An 18,798-nucleotide genomic window follows, 5' to 3' on the forward strand; every position below is an offset into this window, starting at 1 on the left:
AAGTGTATCAGTTATTAACCAGTAACATATACACAATATTTCCACAATTTAACACATCTCACAAGTGTTACCAGTATTCTAGCATAAAAATTATTAAAATAGACCTTGTAGTTAGAGCTTGGACTCTCTATGGGTATGTGTATGCAATTTCCGAGCAGAGGGCTAAAAATAGGGCTAGGGCTTAAGAGGGTAATTACTTTCATACGATCTTGTCCACATGAATGTTTTGAGAAGATGGTGCCGGTCAAAAAGTTAACATTAAAGGGAAACTGCACCGTGGGCTTAAATTCTAATTTTGACACAAATACAAAAAAACAAGATGAACTAATATACTTAAATAGATTCACACTGAGAGCTTTTCAAGTTTTATTTTTTTATCAGAATAAATTTAGCCCCCTTCAAGTGAAGGTGCCTGGAGGTTCGGTTCCCATAATGTGAGCAGTTTGGGTCACGTCTTCAGTAAATGTGTAGATCTTTCGACAGTGTGAGTTACTCGTCCTGAGGAGAGAATTCTTTGTCTCTCAGCTGGTTGCAGGTCTTTTTCAATGAAGGAGGAGGATACGTGTTCATTCCCTCTGAAATAAACACCAATGCAAAGAAACAATGAGAAGAAATGAATGAAAATTGGTATCTGGATGACAAACTGTGTGTCTGGTCTTACTGTTGAGGGCGGAGAGGAAGACTCTGAAGAAGCGCTGGGCGTAGCCCTGCTCCTCAGCCTTCAGACTGCCCATGTGGATCAGGTGCTGCTGAACCGGTGGACTGGCCAGCTCCTCCACCTGCGTCCGGTCGTAGCGATCGCCGACCGTCACCACGAACAGCGCCGCCCCCTCACACTTGGCCTTCTGGGAGATGTAGCGCAGCTTGGCTCGGTCTTCGTGAGCCGTCTGGGTGCCCACCACGGTCAGCAGCACCTTCCTCCTCCGGGGCTGGCCGGCCTTCAGGAGCACCTCCTTCAGGGTGAACTCCAGCGCCCGTCCCAGTGCCGACGAGCCGCCCTGCTGCGTCATGTTCCGGATCAGGTGGTTCCTCATCAGGGCGCTGGTCTGGTAGGTCCCGAGGCCAAACCCTACCTTGGTATCCCGGGTGCCGCTCTGTTGGACCACGGCCACCCGGGCCTGGTTGCCGGCCCTGCGGGGCTGCGGGCTCACGACCAGCTGTTCCACCACAGAGCCCAGTAGCTGCTGGACGCCGGCGTACTCGTCCGCCTGCACCTCCCTGGAGCTGTCCACCACCATGACCAGGTCCATGTCCACCTCCTGAGGCTGCACCGGTTCCTGGATGAAGGCGCACTGCCCCGAGCGCTGGCAGGGGTCTGAAGAAGAAAACAGTAATCATGAAGAAGCCAACTGGCCTGGTTAGAAAATGGCTCCTGTGACTTCAATGATGTTATTCTTATCTAGCGTTTAAAGTACTTCCTAAAGAATGAATTTGTTACAACTACGAGGATCTCCTGATTCAAAATCCTGTGACCTCTGAGTGAGAAAACCTGTTCCACCTCTCTGTGAAGTACTTTTCCTTCAGACCGTCAGATGTGGCTGGTAGTTCCCATTTTTCAGAAAAGGGACGGTGAAGGAAGTGCTCCAACTATTGAGGAATCACACTTCTAAGCTTAAGGAAACCTCAGGCCGGGGAGTCTGAAGAACGGCGGTTTTCTTTGCGGATGGTCCTGCAGGATTATGGAGTGCTCGATCCAACTTAGCATCCATGTTCTCAGCAGTTGGGTTCAGACCAGCTGTGTTCCAACCAGTTTTCAATTATCTTGGACAGAATCCTCAGGAGCAGATCAGGGGCACAGAGTGCATCTTCTGTTGGTTTCATCAAACCAGACCTCCAGCAGGACCAGAGGTTGGGTAAATCCTGAGGAAGCTTTGAACTACATCCTCGGCGGTCTGACTCCGTCTACACCTCAAGTGTTGACAGTTGAACCAAACGGCCACACTCAAAGAAAGCTGTCGGGGCGAGATGTGATCCTGCATTCGCTTGTACAGATGGAAGTTGTAAAAAGTAGTTAGGTACCTCTGCAAACCCTCTTTATGATTGTTGATTTTTAATAGTTGCTGTAATTGTCAGACATGGGAAAGATCTCGTCTGATGATCCAACACTTTGAACCCTGTTAAGCTCCGTGGTTCTCTGACAGAATGGTGGATCTCTGTAACCACAGGAGTTAAAGTATCTTGGGGGTTTTGCTCAGATGGAGCTGGACTGTCATTGTGACGTTGGTGCTGAGAGCAAAACGCTTTTCATATCTACATTTCAACCCCGAACATGAATTCTGGATGGTGACAGAAACAACTACACCGTCGATACAAACAGCCAACATGAGTTTTCTTTCTCTGAGTGTCTGGACGCTTCAATTTGTTAGTTCAACCTACAAAAAGCAAAGCATTCAGAAATATAGCACAGTTTGGATAATATATTGCTGATGATTTGAAGCTCAGTGCGTACCGTAACAGACCGCACAGCTCTGGATCTTCTTCAGGTCAGCAGCCATGTTTTTACCCACAACGGTGAAGATGGAGCGTCCCGAGTCGTCGACCTGACGAGACACAGCAGCTGTGGTTATTAATCGGTTCATTCTGACAAACAGAAGATCTTAACATCCATCTCCAGAAAGAACAGTGTGATCTTGAACATGTTCTTCAACATATATATATATACACATGTATACATGTTTCAGACTCAAGACGGTAAATAACTGAACAGGTAGACGAAAGTCAGATGGAGTTGGACTTAATTCATGTGTTTGGGGGCAACAGGAGCACAGAAGAGCTTTCCAACTGAAGCCAAAAATAAATGATCACTTCACCTGACCCACCACACGTTTGTGACACAGAACCTTCTTTAAAAAAACACGTGGCAGGTGATTGGATGATCCATCTGTCAATCAAACTCCAACTGAAGCCAGTCAGAAGAAGAGATGTTTTCTCCATAGAAAAGCCTTCAGTGTCTATGCTCTTCTTTAAATGAAGCCATGAAGTGATGCTACAGCAGCTACGCTAACCTCTTCAGGAGCCGCCATTGTTGCTTACAACCAACAGTCTCCTCACACACTTAAGTCCCGCCCCCAGCTGCCAGTAGCTCCTCACTGGACTCTGATTGGTCGGTGCTCTGGCTTACTGAACACAAACGCATTACTTGAAGCCTGACAAGATGGATTGTGTTGACATTTGCAGTTTGTTGTGTCTTTCCGCCAAGTCACATCGAGAGTGTTTGACTCTTCTAGTCTGATTAAGGGATGATCTCAAACATGTGGTGTAGATTCAGACCCTGACGTTTGGATGTGATGCTTCTGAACTTCTGGACCAAACCTACCTGCAGGGCTCGACCGACAGCCGGAGCGTTCTTCAGAGAGATGACTGCCGGGACGATGCCGAGGGCCCGGTACTCCATCACGGCGGTGATGATGTCGTTAACGTCCTGTGACGGCCCGTTAGAGAGGAAGACCGCCACCTTCCTCATCATCACTCCCGCTCGGACGCGCTTGAAGACGCTCTGACCCACGAAGCGCATGGCGGCCCCCAGCTGGCGCCGGTTGGACGTCCTCTCCAGGGCGATGTTCTTCACGGACTCGATCAGCTGAGTCTTGCGGCGGTAGTCCTGGAAGCGGATCAGGTACTTGGTGTAGGCGCTGTAACCCACCACGGCCACGCGAGCGCCCGTCGGACAGTTGCTCTCTGAGACGGTGACGTCCTCCAGCAGGGACAAGAGGACGGAGCGCTGCCTCTCGAAGGCCGCCGGGGTCACGTCCTCCGACATGTCCAGACCCAACACCAGCTCGGTGGGGTAGGCCGGGCACTCGGACTGACCTGAAGGAGTTATGTTGTAGAAAAGGGTAAGAAAGTCACAGATACAACCCAAAACCTTCATGTGTTAAAGCTGCATTCTCTCTAGTGTCCACCAGGGGGCGACTCCTCTGGTTGTATAGAAGTCTATGAGAAAATGACTCTACTTCTCTCTTGATTTATTACCTCAGTAAACATTGTAAACATGAGTTTATGGTCTCAATCTCTAGTTTCAAGTCTTCTTCAATACAGCATGATCTTCATTTAGTAAATGATGGTCCATTTAGAGTCAAACAGACCATAAAGCAGGGGATGCTTTAGGGCGGGCTACACGGTGATTGACAGGTCGACACCACTGCGTGTCACAGTGTGTTTTCACTTCATCAAAGTTAATTATGACATTTTAGCCCTAAAGTTGTTACAGGTAACATTTTGTTGTACTTAGCTCCGCCCTCTCGTGTCACTTCTCGTTCCCGACAAAAGAAAAAAGCAAAACCAAGATGTTTAAACCAAAAAAGGTTAAAAGGTGAATGAATGGAGAGTAAACTGGACTTTTCTCTTCTACTCACCAGACAAACTGGAGATGATACATACCGTGGTAACAAGCTGTGTGGAGGACAAATAATATTTGTGTCAACACGTAGATGGAAGTCAGTAAACATAAAGAGATTTTATGGAGTATTTATGAAGTATTTATAGACTTCTTGTCATAAAACTTCAAGTCAGTAGTATGAAGTGTCTAAATCCCAAACACATTGAAACACTCACCACAGTTGTCTCTGATGTAGCTGATCAGCTGACAATCCTGATAAAACACAGAATATGTAAATATATATTGAATGTTCCCTTAACGTTGGCAGGTCGAGGGAATGTAAGATGGACTTACAGGAGCAGTTAAAGTACTCGGATCCTTTACTTCAGTAAAAGTATGAATACACACTGTGAAAATACTCAACTACAAATAAAGTCCTGCATTCAAAACCTGACCGAAGTAAAAGTATGTAAATGTAGTAAAAGTAGAAGTAAAATGTTCCCATTCCATCATTGACTTACAGTCATTCCTTTGCTTCCAGGAGGACCTCTGGGACCCTGAAGGAAGGATGACATCATTATTATGTCATTGTGTTATCTTCCGCCTCGTGTCTCTGATGACGAATAAAACAAAACTCTCACTTTGTGTCCTGAATGACCCGGTTCTCCAGCCCTGCCTGAAGCTCCCGGACCGCCTGAGTTCCCCTAGATCCACCAGACCAGAATTAAAAAGTCACAGAAGAAGAAGAAAAAACATTCAGAAATAAGAAATAAATGAGAGGCATGTTGTGGCTCACCCCTCGACCTTGGTTCCCTTTAGGCCCCGGGTAGCCTTTGGGTCCCTCCAGACCGTTCTCACCCTGAACACACAAGACAAAACAGACTGAGCCGTCTGGACTCCAACGAGCTTCTTCTTCTTCTTCATGTTTGATTCAGATCTCAGTTCTTAGAAAAAAGGATGGACTCACCTGTAGACCAAGGTAACCAGGGAAACCAGGATCTCCCTGTAAAGAGAAGGTAAGAAGTACATTTCATTCATTTGTATTGTATCAGAACAGAAGGTATTTAATATAGTGATACAACTTTAACTGTCAGGATTTAGTGGCGTCTTTGTGATGGCCGTAAAAAATGAAATAGAAATGATGGAAATTTAAGAAAAAGTCAAAATATGGTGAAGAAAATCTCTCGGCTGAGGTGGAAAAGTGAAACCGAAGCAGACACCTCTTCTTCTTCTGTGGTCCTTTAACGGCACCAACCAGCTGTTTTTATGTATTAAACTGGCATATTCACACAACAGGAGACGATGGAAACCAGACTTCTATCGTGATGGTCTCATGTTCACATTGGGGTTTCGTTGGTCCAGCTCTACCTTGGCTCCTTTGGGTCCTCGAGGTCCGTAACCGTCTTTTCCGTCTTGACCCTGAGACGCGGGACAGATGGTCAGACTCACCGATTGAACTATAAACTCACAGTATTCACAACGATAATCAGCTCCTTACCGCCATTCCTCTGGACCCCCGTGATCCAGGAGCTCCCTTCACACCCGGCTCTTCTGGTTGGCCCTTTAACAACAACAACAACAACAATGGAGTAACTTAGGTGATCCTTCTGACTCCATTATCCGGTCAACATGTTAATGTGTCCAACATTTTGGTTTATGACCAATCATCAAGCAGCTGGACTGTAACTTCCAATCACAAGTGGACAGCTCTACGTAGGCGCAGAGACCCGATCGCTCAGACCACATCAGGAGGTGGTCTGGGTCACATTGGAGGACTGCCTACTCCACTGACGTCCTCTGAGAGTAAGTGCGTCCTCATTCACTGGCTTTTTTGGAAAGGCTATAGAGAAATGTAACCAAGGTCTCAACATCTGGGACACACCAAAGCACTGACCCAGGGTCTGTTTGGTTTTCATTTCTTCTTCTTCTGTTAATTTCCGGCAGACTTGGAGGAAGTGCATCGCTGAAATGATCTTCCTTCGTAGGGAATCTGGACTCAGCCTTAGAGAAAGGGAGAGGAGAGAGACCCTGATCCTTCATGTTAAAGGGACCAGCTGAGGTGGTTCAACATCGGATCAGGATCCTCCTGGACGCCTCCCTTTAGAGGTTTAACGGACACGTCCAAATCTAAAAAGAGGCCCCAAGGTAGACCCAGAACAAGCTGGAGGGATTAGATACCTCGTCTGGCCTGTGAACGTATCGGAGCTCCCGAGGAAGAGCTAGAAAGTGTTGAAGATATCTCGTATGTGCACGTAGCCTCGGACAAATAAAGCTGATTCTGATTGGACGATCATCGGGTATCCGTGACAACAGGCCAATACAACCAGAGCTATCACAGCCCGACTCATCTTAATGTGGTGTGTTTGTTGATTCAAGAAAATGATGCCACGCACCTTCTGTCCGTTAGCTCCACGATGTCCGGCTAATCCCGGCTCTCCAGCTGGTCCTGGTCCACCCTGCAGGAAGACCAACAGAGTCCAGGCAGGACTGACATTAAAGATTCAGACCAGGTATAAAAACACGATATACAGAACTATCTTTGAAGCTTGTTGAGGCCTTTAAACTGACGACAAACAGTCATCAGGTACATTTGAGTTTGTTATTCAGCTTTAGGTGTGCAGCTAAAGAAGCTAAATACGACCAAATCAAAGAACTACATGAGCTAATAACTGAACCTCAGTGTATTTTAATGAATAATTCTCACTCTGCTCATGAATGATGATGTCGGCTCTGTGCATAACAAACAGATCCAGCATGAGGTCATGCTGCCTAATATTAATAATTGGCAGTTGGAACTTGTGATTATTATATAAGTGACGAAAGAAAAATCAAGTGAAAAAAGAGAAGTAAAAAATATAACATGATGGAATGTATTGTGTTAAAAAAACAATCTGCCTCAAATTAAAGAAAAGTTTGACAGCCGACCTCTCGTTCTGTCACCTGCTGTTTCCTTTTTCAACACGAGGATTACAGATGCTTTCTTCTCACAGTTTTTACAGGAAGTAGGTGATGAAGACAGGAAGTAGGTGATGAAGACAGGAAGTAGGTGATGAAGACAGGACGTATGTGATGAAGACAGGAAGTAGGTGATGAAGAGAGGAAGTAGGTGATGAAGAGAGGAAGTAGGTGATGAGGACAGGAAGTAGGTGATGAAGAGAGGAAGTAGGTGATGAAGAGAGGAAGTAGGTGATGAAGACAGGAAGTAGGTGATGAGGACAGGAAGTAGGTGATGAAGAGAGGAAGTAGGTGATGAAGAGAGGAAGTAGGTAATGAAGAGAGGAAGTAGGTGATGAAGACAGGAAGTAGGTGATGAGGACAGGAAGTAGGTGATGAGGAAAGGAAGTAGGTGATGAAGACAGGAAGTAGGTGATGAAGACCGGACGTATGTGATAAAGACAGGATGCAGATGAAGACAGGATGTAGGTGAAGACAGGACGACGGTGGTCACCACCTACTTCCTGTCCAGGACATTAACGTCTCTCTGTCATCTTTGAATAATTGAAGTGTTTTTTGTTTTTTGACTCTCGGTCCACCTCATTTGCTTTCGGGGAGGTTTTTACAGCTGTCATTCTGGTTCGGATCAAACCAGAAGGTGTGAAATGGCCCTGAAGTCCTGGTGCACATTGAGAGACTTTTCATCGCACCGATCATTTCCTAAATCAGCGTCATTGTAAAACAACTAATCCACAGTCCTGATCTGGTTTTGAACACAACCACACTAAATTGAGTTGGACAAATACAGGAGGCCGATGATGAGGTGATGCACTGACCTGAGGTCCAGGAAGGCCAGAGAGTCCTTTTGGTCCTCGACCACCGTTTTTTCCTCTGCTTCCCTGCAGAGACAACATGGACTGCTTGAGGACACTTGAAGAAACAACTGGGACTTCTTATTTATATGTTCATATCTGTCGTTTCTATTCTCCTCTTTTATTCTATTCAGGCTTCTTTCTATCTTCTATTTCCTTGGACTCTTTTCAGTGACTCAGTTATGTAATGAGTCTTTTCTGAACATAATAAAACTTTGCACTCCACTGTTCTTCTCGTAAATTATTTTTCTTCATTGAGTTTTATCTCGTACATTTAAGACTTTAATCTTGGCAGCTACCATTTTTTTCTCTGAACATAGCACCCCCCCCCCACCCGGCTCTGCCATAGACATGTGAGAGGACAACATGATGCTTTTATTTTGTAGAACGTGTTCTTCACTAACAGATGTTCTTTAGTTCAGTGGACATTCTAACTAAACTCTGTTCAAAGAGACAAAGATCCTCTGAGCAACAGAAGAAGAAGAAATCAGCTGGAAGCTTAGATTGATTTAATCTGTGAGAAGAGTTTTCATTGAAGGAGAGAAGAAGTTTTCATGGGTGACAGAAAGAAGGTTCACAGCGTTTCCTTTTCTCCTCATGAAAGATCCCCACATGGTTTCCATTTCTCTAAACAGCTCCACTGAATTTCTCTGGAAGTCTGTCCGTGTGCCAAGACTCCCAAGTGTCACATACCCGAACCCTCGCTGAGCCGTGAGGAGGCAAAATAAATGCTCCGATGTGCAGATATAAGAGCAGGTTTTGAAGTAGAAACAAACTATATTCCTGCTCACAAATCAATGTACATTCACTTGTAAATGTACATGTACTGGACTCTGTAATCCCCCCCCCAAAAAAAGAAGAAAGTTTCCTCTATGTTTCTGCAGCGATAGGTCTCCTACGTTAGTGTTGGTGCTGGTGGTGTTGGTGTTGGTGCTTTTGCTGGTGCTGGTGCTGGTGTTGGTGCTTTTGCTGGTGCTGGTGTTGGTGTTGGTGCTGGTGTTGGTGCTGGTGCTTTTGCTGGTGTTGGTGCTTTTGCTGGTGCTGGTGTTGGTGCTTTTGCTGGTGCTTTTGCTGGTGCTGGTGTTGGTGCTTTTGCTGGTGTTGGTGCTTTTGCTGGTGCTGGTGTTGGTGCTGGTGCTTTTGCTGGTGCTGGTGTTGGCGCTGGCGCTTTTGCTGGTGCTGGTGTTGGTGTTGGTGTTGGTGTTGGTGCTGGTGCTTTTGCTGGTGCTTTTGCTGGTGTTGGTGCTTTTGCTGGTGCTGGTGTTGGTGCTTTTGCTGGTGTTGGTGCTTTTGCTGGTGCTGGTGTTGGTGCTTTTGCTGGTGCTTTTGCTGGTGTTGGTGCTTTTGCTGGTGCTGGTGTTGGTGCTGGTGTTGGTGCTTTTGCTGGTGTTGGTGCTTTTGCTGGTGCTGGTGCTGGTGCTTTTGCTGGTGTTGGTGTTGGTGCTTTTGCTGGTGTTGGTGCTTTTGCTGGTGCTTTTGCTGGTGCTGGTGTTGGTGCTTTTGCTGATGTTGGTGCTTTTGCTGGTGCTGGTGCTGGTGCTTTTGCTGGTGTTGGTGCTGGTGCTGGTGTTGGTGTTGGTGTTGGTGTTGGCGCTGGCGCTTTTGCTGGTGTTGGTGCTGGTGCTGGTGCTGGTGCTAGTCCTGGTGTGTTCACCTGCATGTAGTAAAGCATGTTAAAGGACCTAACGTGGTCTGGATGAGATGATCCGGAGGAGAGAGCAGCTGTTCTTTAGTTCAGTGGACGTTCTAACTAAACTCTGTTCAAAAAGACAAAGATCCTCTGAGCAACAGAAGAAGAAGAAATCAGCTGGAAGCTTAGATTGAAACAGGAACAGCTTCCTGTTTCAAGAGTTTCACAATAAAAGCAGTCTAGAACAAACGGGAGTTAACTTTATCAAACTCTTCTTCAGACTTCAGATATAAACAGAAGGTGTTACAGTTACTGTTGGAACATCAGCTGATCTAATCACAGTTTAAACCTCTTCAATCAATATTTACTGATCAATAATCAAACTGTTTAGTTTAACAGGATTCTCTCTGTCATGTGACACAAACGGGTTCACATGTTAATAAAACATCTGGAATCTGAATGATGCTATTTTAATCTGTGAGAAGAGTTTTCATTGAAGGAGAGAAGAAGTTTTCATGGGTGACAGAAAGAAGGTTCACAGCGTTTCCTTTTCTCCTCTTGAAAGATCCCCACATGGTTTCCATTTCACTAAACAGCTCCACTGAATTTCTCTGGAAGTCTGTCCGTGTGCCAAGACTCCCAAGTGTCACATACCCGAACCCTCGCTGAGCCGTGAGGAGGCAATAGAAATGCTCCGATGTGCAGATATAAGAGCAGGTTTTGAAGTAGAAACAAACTATATTCCCGCTCACAAATCAGTGTACATTCACTTGTAAATGTACATGTACTGGACTCTGTAATCCCCCCCCCAAAAAAAGAAGAAAGTTTCCTCTATGTTTCTGCAGCAATAGGTCTCCTACGTTAGTGTTGGTGCTGGTGTTGGTGTTGGTGCTGATGCTGGTGGTGTTGGTGATGGTGCTGGTGATGTTGGTGTTGGTGTTGGTGCTGATGTTGGTGCTTTTGCTGGTGTTGGTGCTTTTGCTGGTGTTGGTGTTGGTGCTTTTGCTGGTGGTGCTTTTGCTGGTGTTGGTGTTGATGCTTTTGCAGCTGTTCCTGCGACCTGTTAATCAGCTTCATGTTGGCAGCTGTTGTATGATCACTCACCTGAGGACCAGAAGCACCTGGGCTGCCCTGAAGTCCTGGATCCCCCGGGTCTCCAGGTAGCCCCTGTAGACGGACAGTATTTCAATGTGTAATGGATATTTAAAGCTTTGCATCAGAATCCGGTGTTGTTGAGTTCCTCTCCTACCTTCTGCCCCACAGAGCCTCTCCTACCGTCTGGACCCTGCACAGCAGAAAACACTCTGTCGTCTGAGGCCATTTAACTTTTACATTTAACTTTTACATCGTTCTGATTCACATACAGACAGACAACCAAAACACATTTCAAATGGATTCAAAACTTTACCTGAGTACAAGAAGAGAAGTATTATCAGTAAAACGTACAGTGATGATAGGACAGAATGGAGGTCAGAAATCTCACCGGGTTCCCGAGGCCTCCATCGCCACCTGCCCCCCCGTCCAGTCCAGATAATCCCTGTGTGAGGATGAATACACTTTAGAACATTACATTACAGTCATTTAGCAGACGCTTTTATCCAAAGCGACTTACAAAAATTCTATTCAACATCGGTATTCAAGAGAACTACTAGTCTCCAGAAGTCATAAGTGCGTCTCCTTTTCTAAACAAGCATCTAAGAGCATAGACCAGAGCCAACGTACAGTGCAGAAACAAACGAATATGAATACAATAAGTGGTGAGTGGAAGGCTCAGGGTAGTACTTCTTGAAGAGGTGAGTCTTCAGCCTGATGAAAGATGGGCAGCGACTCTGCTGTCCTGACGTCAGTGGGGAGTTCATTCCACCACTGTGGGGCCAGGACAGGAAACAGCCGTGACCGGGTCGATCGGCCGCAGGGACCTCTGAGCGACGGGGCAACCGATCGCCCCGAGGCAGCAGAGCGAAGTGGTCGGGCGGGGGTGTAGGGCTTGACCGTGGCCTGGAGATAGGAAGGAGCTGTTCCTTTCACTGCCCTGTAGGCTAGCACCAGAGTCTTAAACTGGATGTGAGCTCTTACAGGTAGCCAGTGTAGAGAACGGAGAAGGGAAGTTGTGTGGGAGAACTTGGGGCGATTGAACACCAGGCGAGCTGCAGCTTTCTGGACAAGCTCCAGAGGTCTGATGGCCGACGCCGGGACTCCGGCAAGTAGTGAGTTACAGTAGTCCAGGCGGGAGATGACAAGAGCCTGGATGAGCACCTGCACTGTCTCATCAGTGAGGAAGGGGCGAATCCTCTTGATGTTGTAGAGCAGGAATCTGCAGGAGCGTGTAACCGATGCAATGTTTGCTGAGAATGACAGTTGGTCGTCCAGGGTCACCCAGGTTCCTCACAGTCCGAGTTGGCGTCACCACGGTATCGTCAATGGTGATGGACAGGTCTTGGTGCGGGCAACCCTTCCCCGGGAGGAACAGTAGCTCGGTTTTGTCCAGCTTGAACTTGAGGTGGTGTGTCGTCATCCGAATAACAGAACCCAGAGATGTTGTGTAGAGCGAGAAGAGAAGGGGGCCCAAGACTGAGCCTTGTGGAACCCCCATAGTCAGCATGCGTGGTTCCCACACGGCCCCCCTCCATGTCACCTGGTAGGATCGACCTGTCAGGTAGGATGCAAACAGGGAGAGTGCAGAGCCTGAGATGCCCATCCCCTCGAGGGTGGAGAGGAGGATCTGGTGGTTCACCGTGTCAAATGCCGCAGACAGGTCCAGCAGAATCAGGACAGAGGAGAGAGAGTTCGCTCTTGCGGCGTGAAGCGACTCTGTCACCGCAAGGAGGGTTGTCTCTGTCGAGTGACCCACTTTGAACCCGGACTGGTGGGGGTCCAAGAGGCTGTTCTGGTGGAGATAGGAAGACAGTTGATTAAAGAAAGTTCAAGTGTTTTGGATGGAAAGGGTAGAAGAGAAACCGGTCTGAAGTTCTTGACATCAGAGGGGTCAAATGATGGTTTCTTCAGAAGGGGGGTGTCTCTGGCAGTCTTGAAAGCCGTGTGAAAGCATCCTGAGACAAGAAAGACCCTAAATACAACAGTACCCAGAATGCTTTGCCTGATGATTTATACAATAGCCTCTACCTTTGGCCCACTATTACAAGCTGTGTGAAGCCCTCTGATTGGATGTGTAAAGTATTCTAAAGGAAGATATTTCCAACACTTCCCATGGTGTCCCATGGTGTCCAGGACTCCTGATCACAGCAGGATGTTTCAGACAGCAGTGCATTGTGGGACTTGAAGTTGACCTAACAGCATCAGTCTCAACACAGATCCAGAGTGTGATGGTTCCTACCGGTAAACCTGGGTTCCCAGGGTCCCCTTTGGCTCCCGGACTGGCGTTATCAGCCCCTGGTTCACCCTGTCGGACAAAACACAAAGATCCTCAGTCCGTCCTGAAAGAGAAAGTCCACATGGAGGAGCCTCCAGCTGTGATTGGCTCTAACAGGAGACATTAGATTTATTTCTCTGTCACAATCAGATTCAGAGGGAGGTTGTGTTTTCTCAAGAAGTTACACAAGACTTTTGGCTGAGATGTACTGGACTTTAAGGGTCTGACGTGTGGGATGTGGGGGTTTTAGAAGGCCATCCAACATTTATCCTGTTTTTACTGTAAACATAGAGCCAACAGGGAAAACTCTCCTTCTTTCTGACAACTCCCACATACATGCTGGTCTGGTCTGTGAGAGTCCTGCTGGACTCAGGAAGCTCTCACAGTCCTTCATTGAATGTTTCTAAAGCCTCAAGAGCTCTTTACTTATTATTATATTATTTATATTTATATTATCATATTATTACTGGCACTACTTCACCTCCTTCTAGGGAGCAGGGGTTACTACTTCACTGATATTAGTTTATACTACTTGTTTATACCACTACTACTACTTGCTTGTACTACTGTTTAGACTACTGTATATACTACTGTTAATACTACTGTTTATACTACTGTTTATACTACTTGCTTGTACTACTGTTAATACTACTGTTTATACTACTGTTTACACTACTTGCTTGTACTACTGTTAATACTACTGTTTATACTACTTGCTTGTACTACTGTTTATACTACTGCTTGTACTACTGTTTATACTACTGTTTATACTACTGTTTACCTGCATACAGCACTTATTTTTACTTGCATGTTTTTCTTGTATACATTTTGTAGTACTCTGCTGTACTGTAAATATTGTGCATATGACAAATAAAAACCTGTTATTGCAGCTGAAAACAGGAGAAAATAAAGGCAAATACATTTCATTCATGAATACATCGTTTTAAATTATCCTAAAATTCACAGTCTATGAATGAGAGTTCTGTGGGAAGCCGGTGAGGGATCACGAGTCCTCCTGATGATGTTCAGATGAACTTCTCTAAATGAGAAATCAGATAATAATGATAATAACATCAAATGTTGGACTCACCGGATCTCCTCTGAGTCCTCGCTGTCCTCTAAGCCCCGCCTCCCCTCTGATACCCGGGATACCCTGAGGACGAAAGGACAACCTGTCAGTCAACCAGCCGGGGGATCGGATTACAGCAGGAAACGTAATTAAAATGTACGTAGACTTAAAAATAATCATATCTGTAATAACAGTAACAGCAGAAAGAACTATGTAAATTATAAGTATTCATATAAATCATAATATTTACTACTGGTAATGATACTAAAATATAATTTATTTCAATGCATTTTCATGAATATATTATTCGTTCTATTCGTCATACTTGAGTTGAATTAAATGTTTGATAAATATGAAGAACTTACTGGGTTTCCAGGCTCTCCTCTCTCTCCTTGAGCTCCATCTGTTCCAGTCAGTCCCTGCAGAACCAGAACCAGAACCAGCTCAGGGCCCACACAGAACATTACTAGAGAGATGTTTGGTTTCACGACTAGTCGTTACGGTTCAATCTGCAGCCTCACCACTAGATGGCACTACATCCTCCACACTGCTCCTTTAAACTGACACTGGTTCATAATGAATGAATAAAGAGGCTTTAGTTAGTCTGGATTGTGATGTTGGTACCTGCTCTCCGTCGACTCCGAACAGTCCGTCTGCTCCGTCTTCGCCCTGTTGGAAGAGAATCAACGTCTCACTGCTGCTCGACTCTGTCAATCACATTGTAACTAACCTGAGCAGACTTTAGTGTTTAGTGGTCCTGAGTACTCACCCTTTTACCGGAGAATCCTCTGGAGCCCTGCAGACACAAAGCACCATGAGACAACCTTCTGCTTTACATTCTGTCTCTGTGATCAGAAAAGAACCTGAGAACGTCTGACATTACTTTGTTTTTTCTGAATTTAGCAGCAGCATTTTCATCTTGTAAGAATATGAAGTGGATAAAAGATATTGTAAAAACCTTGTGTCCTCTGGCTCCAGGACAGCCCTCCAAGCCCTGAGGTCCACTTGGTCCAGGAAGCCCTCGCTCCCCCTGCAACAGCCCAACAGAGGCAGCAGTGAATCAGAGTCCAGAAGGGACCAACACAGATCAGCTGACACCGTTTCATGTTGGATGAGTTCAACGTTTTTAGGAGGAATCCACAACCGTCAGAAAGCAGAACATGAAACTAGAGCGCACACAGTTCATCCTGTGGTGCCACCAGTCCGTCAGCACATTCTATTCTATTCATGTCATTCTGTTTATGTCAAAGTGAATGAAGAGCACTTACAAAGACTCCTTCCTCTCCAGGGAAGCCCAGCTGACCCTTCTGTCCAGACGGACCCTGTTCATGAAACACAACAAGACCAGAAACTCTCAGACCGCTGACCTCCTTACTTTACATCGTTTCACTGTGAAGTGAGCATCTTTCAATAAAAAAGAATCTTTACGACACAGAAAGAGGAACCGGGCCTGTTGCAGGTGTCACACATCATGTTTACACTCTAGAGGGGCGTGTCTTCCACTCGCCTTTGAGCCCGGGCGGCCCCGAGAGCCTCGGACGCCTTCATGTCCCGAACATTTGCACATGACGTTGCAGCACTCCCTCTCTGACACAAAGTCCTGCAGAGAGACAGAAGACAGAGTCAAAGGACAGACAGATTTTTTTTTTTGGGGATTTTTAGAAAACCTTTATTTTCTTTGAACAACATGTTTCTTTACCATTTAAAAGGGTTAAACAAATAAAGTCCAACAAACATAAATGTGTCTTTGATTGTCTTTAGACTTATTCTCACTTAGCACCATCTTTGTTCAGTTCTTTGTTCACTTTGTGAACTATCTTCTTCAGTCTGAAGCCTTCCTGCTTCGTGAGACCTCCTCTGTCCTTGCTTCTCATGTGAGATCTGGCAGAGCTGGAGAGCTGGAGAGCTTGTCAGAGAGGTAGTCCTCCACTTTGGCTCCTCTCACATTCTTACTCCTCTTCAGAAACTCCTTTATCTTCTCCACGCTGTAGTCTCCAGAGCTCCTACAGCTGCCAGCACCATGTTTAGAGGGCTCACTGTCAGCAGCAGCGCCCTTCTCCTGACTGGACTCAGAGTCCTCCTCCCACCTTGACTCAGAGTCCTCTTCCAGACTGGACTCAGAGTCTTCCTCCAGACTGGACTCACACTCTGCTGCTCCTCCACTTCCTTCGCCTGTGAGCTTCCGCTGTCTCCTCTCTGTTTCCTCTTCAGCTGAGGGGCTTTGAGCTGCTCCTCGTCTGCTTCCATGTCCACCTCACCACCTATCTCCACCTGTCCTCCAGTACTCTCCCTCACCTTCTGGACCTCACTTGCCCCGTCCTTCATCACCTCTTGTCCCCCACTTTCCCTCTCTTTTCTCACCTCCTGTACCCCACTTGTCCCCTCCTCCCTCCTCTTTTGGACCCCATCTGGCCCGTCCTGTCCATCTTGCTTGTCCCCTCTGCCCTCTTCAGTACCTGTCTGGTTCTGGTTCTGGTTTTGGTCCTTATGAGAGCTGTTTTTCTCAGGACACGTTCTGCTCTGATGACCCACTTTTCCACAACTGAAACATTTAAAGTCATCAGTTGTTGCATAGATGATGTAGTCAAAGTCATCTACCCTGATCTTGAACACTAGGTTGAGCCCGTTGCTCCTGTTGTTTGGGATCATGAGCAGCTGTCTCCTGTGAGACACCACGTGCTTCAGGAGAGGAGACCTGCACCCAGAGGACACCTTCTTCACCCCAGACACTATCCTCCCGTGTCTTGATAGTTCTCTGGTTATGTCTTCATCTCTGATGAACGGTGGGATGTTGGACATTGTTACCTTCACAGCCGGTGTGCAGAGAGGGTAAACGGGGAAGAAGTTATCGCCCACCTCGATCCCGTTGTCAATCACCACTTCGGCATTTCCGATGGTGTCTAAAAAGATGACCACGGCATTGTTCATTCGCGCAGCGGACTTCACGCTGCTGTGTCCGACAAGTTCACCCACAGCCAGGCTGCATTCCTCCACTGACACCGGGAAAGTCGGCGGGATCTTTATGCCGTGTTTCCTCGTGAGTTTGGTCATGTCCATGGTGGCGTTTTGCACGCCGACCAGCTCGCACTGATCGACTGCAACCACTCACAAAGACCTTAAAACCAGCTAAATGTTCACACAAACACCATGAGATACACTATCACATCCAACGGTAACTAGTGACGAAAAAATACCGGAAAAATCAGTGTTAACCGCTCTCAAACCCGCTCCGTCAACTCCGCTCCGTCAACTCCGCACTTCTTCCACTCAGAGAGAGAGAGAGAGAGAGAGAGAGAGAGAGAATTGTGTATTGATGTTATTGTGTTACTCATTATCCATCTGACATCTGGAGAGCACATTTTGAAAATCTGTACAAAGACCTACCAATAAATCAAACTAATTCAGATCAATATATTACAAAAGAAAAACTCCAAACATTAGAAGAAATAATTAAAGACAACTCGGCTCTTCCTGCTCAGATAAATTGCTATCTTGGCTTCTCCTGAAAGATAGTTGAGGAGCTGCCACTTTTCTTTTCCTGCTTTCTTGTAGGCAGCTCCCATGATGAAAACCCTTTCAGTAAACACATGAGAAAGACTAAAAACCAAAGTTAAAAGAGAGAAGAACCCTGTGAGTCTCTTACACTCAGTAAAAACATGGTGAACAGTCTCTCTAAGGCTGCAGAACGAGCACTGGCTAAGAACAGAGGGATTCAGAAGAGAGATAAAAACAACAATGTCGTCTGCATAAGCTGATAAAACCATGTTCCTACTAAAACCAGGTAAAACCAGACCCTGTAGGCGAGAGCGTATTCTGATGAGGAGGGGTTCCAGGGAGAGTGCAGAGAGCATCCCAGACAGAGCACAACCCTGCCGGACCCCTCTACACACTCTAAAGGAGCACACAGACTGCCGTTTATCTTCAGCACACTCTCAACCTCACTGTACAACACCTTGATCTTAGCTATGAAGCCAGCGCTGAACCCAAACTTCCCCATAACTTTCCAGAGGAAGTTGTGTTCAACGCAGTCAAAAGCCTTTTCCTGATCTAGAGAAATCAGACCAGTGTTAATACCCAAAGAGCTGCAGACCTCCAAAACATCACCAATGAGGTAGACATTGTCTACCATGGACCTGCCGGGCACACAGTAGGTCTGGTCCCGATGGATGACCTGCTCCATAGCTTCCCTCAGCCTGGAGGCAAAGACCTTGGACAGAAGCTTGTAATCCACACACAGTAGAGACACAGGACGCCAATACCCGATGTCCTGCAGGTTTCCTTTTTTGGGCAGCAGCGTCTGCGGCAGGACAGCGGCATGGAACCAGAGGCCAGACTTTCATTAAAAACGTCTAAAATATCATTCGCGAATACGTCCCAGAAAGCTTTATAGAACTCCGCAGAGAGGCCGTCGATGCCGGGAGCACGCCGTCCCTGCATGCACTGCAGGGCTGCCTTCAGCTCCTGCATAATTATGGGCCTGTTGAGCTGCTCATTGGTCTCCTCAGAGACCTGAGGTAGTTCGCCATTGAACACCTCCATCAGTGCTTCCTCCTCCCTGTACTCACTGGTATACAAGGAGGAGTAAAAGCTGACAGCTCGCTTTCT

The 18,798-nt window shown here is 46.4% G+C and overlaps 1 protein-coding gene across 1 annotated transcript in view; it reads right to left on the bottom strand.

Annotated features, from left to right (window-relative positions):
* Positions 1 to 18,798, bottom strand: part of LOC142934046 (collagen alpha-6(VI) chain-like) — a 36,026-nt gene that overhangs the window by 5,287 nt on the left and 11,941 nt on the right. Inside the window, exons 14-38 of the mRNA XM_076078400.1 lie at positions 15,701 to 15,793; positions 15,462 to 15,515; positions 15,152 to 15,223; positions 14,963 to 14,989; positions 14,818 to 14,862; positions 14,559 to 14,612; positions 14,215 to 14,277; positions 13,089 to 13,154; positions 11,238 to 11,291; positions 11,004 to 11,039; positions 10,859 to 10,921; positions 8,089 to 8,151; positions 6,712 to 6,774; positions 5,817 to 5,879; positions 5,687 to 5,737; positions 5,286 to 5,321; positions 5,115 to 5,177; positions 4,960 to 5,022; positions 4,840 to 4,875; positions 4,555 to 4,591; positions 4,381 to 4,392; positions 3,317 to 3,810; positions 2,450 to 2,540; positions 662 to 1,315; positions 494 to 575 (exon numbers count right to left, since the gene is read on the bottom strand). Of these exons, the coding sequence (XP_075934515.1) occupies positions 494 to 575; positions 662 to 1,315; positions 2,450 to 2,540; positions 3,317 to 3,810; positions 4,381 to 4,392; positions 4,555 to 4,591; positions 4,840 to 4,875; positions 4,960 to 5,022; positions 5,115 to 5,177; positions 5,286 to 5,321; positions 5,687 to 5,737; positions 5,817 to 5,879; positions 6,712 to 6,774; positions 8,089 to 8,151; positions 10,859 to 10,921; positions 11,004 to 11,039; positions 11,238 to 11,291; positions 13,089 to 13,154; positions 14,215 to 14,277; positions 14,559 to 14,612; positions 14,818 to 14,862; positions 14,963 to 14,989; positions 15,152 to 15,223; positions 15,462 to 15,515; positions 15,701 to 15,793 (2,435 nt within the window). The remainder of the gene's footprint in view (positions 1 to 493; positions 576 to 661; positions 1,316 to 2,449; positions 2,541 to 3,316; positions 3,811 to 4,380; positions 4,393 to 4,554; positions 4,592 to 4,839; positions 4,876 to 4,959; positions 5,023 to 5,114; positions 5,178 to 5,285; positions 5,322 to 5,686; positions 5,738 to 5,816; positions 5,880 to 6,711; positions 6,775 to 8,088; positions 8,152 to 10,858; positions 10,922 to 11,003; positions 11,040 to 11,237; positions 11,292 to 13,088; positions 13,155 to 14,214; positions 14,278 to 14,558; positions 14,613 to 14,817; positions 14,863 to 14,962; positions 14,990 to 15,151; positions 15,224 to 15,461; positions 15,516 to 15,700; positions 15,794 to 18,798) is intronic.

This window comes from Anarhichas minor, unplaced genomic scaffold, assembly GCF_050575085.1.
Source record: "Anarhichas minor isolate MPS153535 unplaced genomic scaffold, ASM5057508v1 ptg000066l, whole genome shotgun sequence".
NCBI classification, from domain to species: domain Eukaryota; kingdom Metazoa; phylum Chordata; class Actinopteri; order Perciformes; family Anarhichadidae; genus Anarhichas; species Anarhichas minor.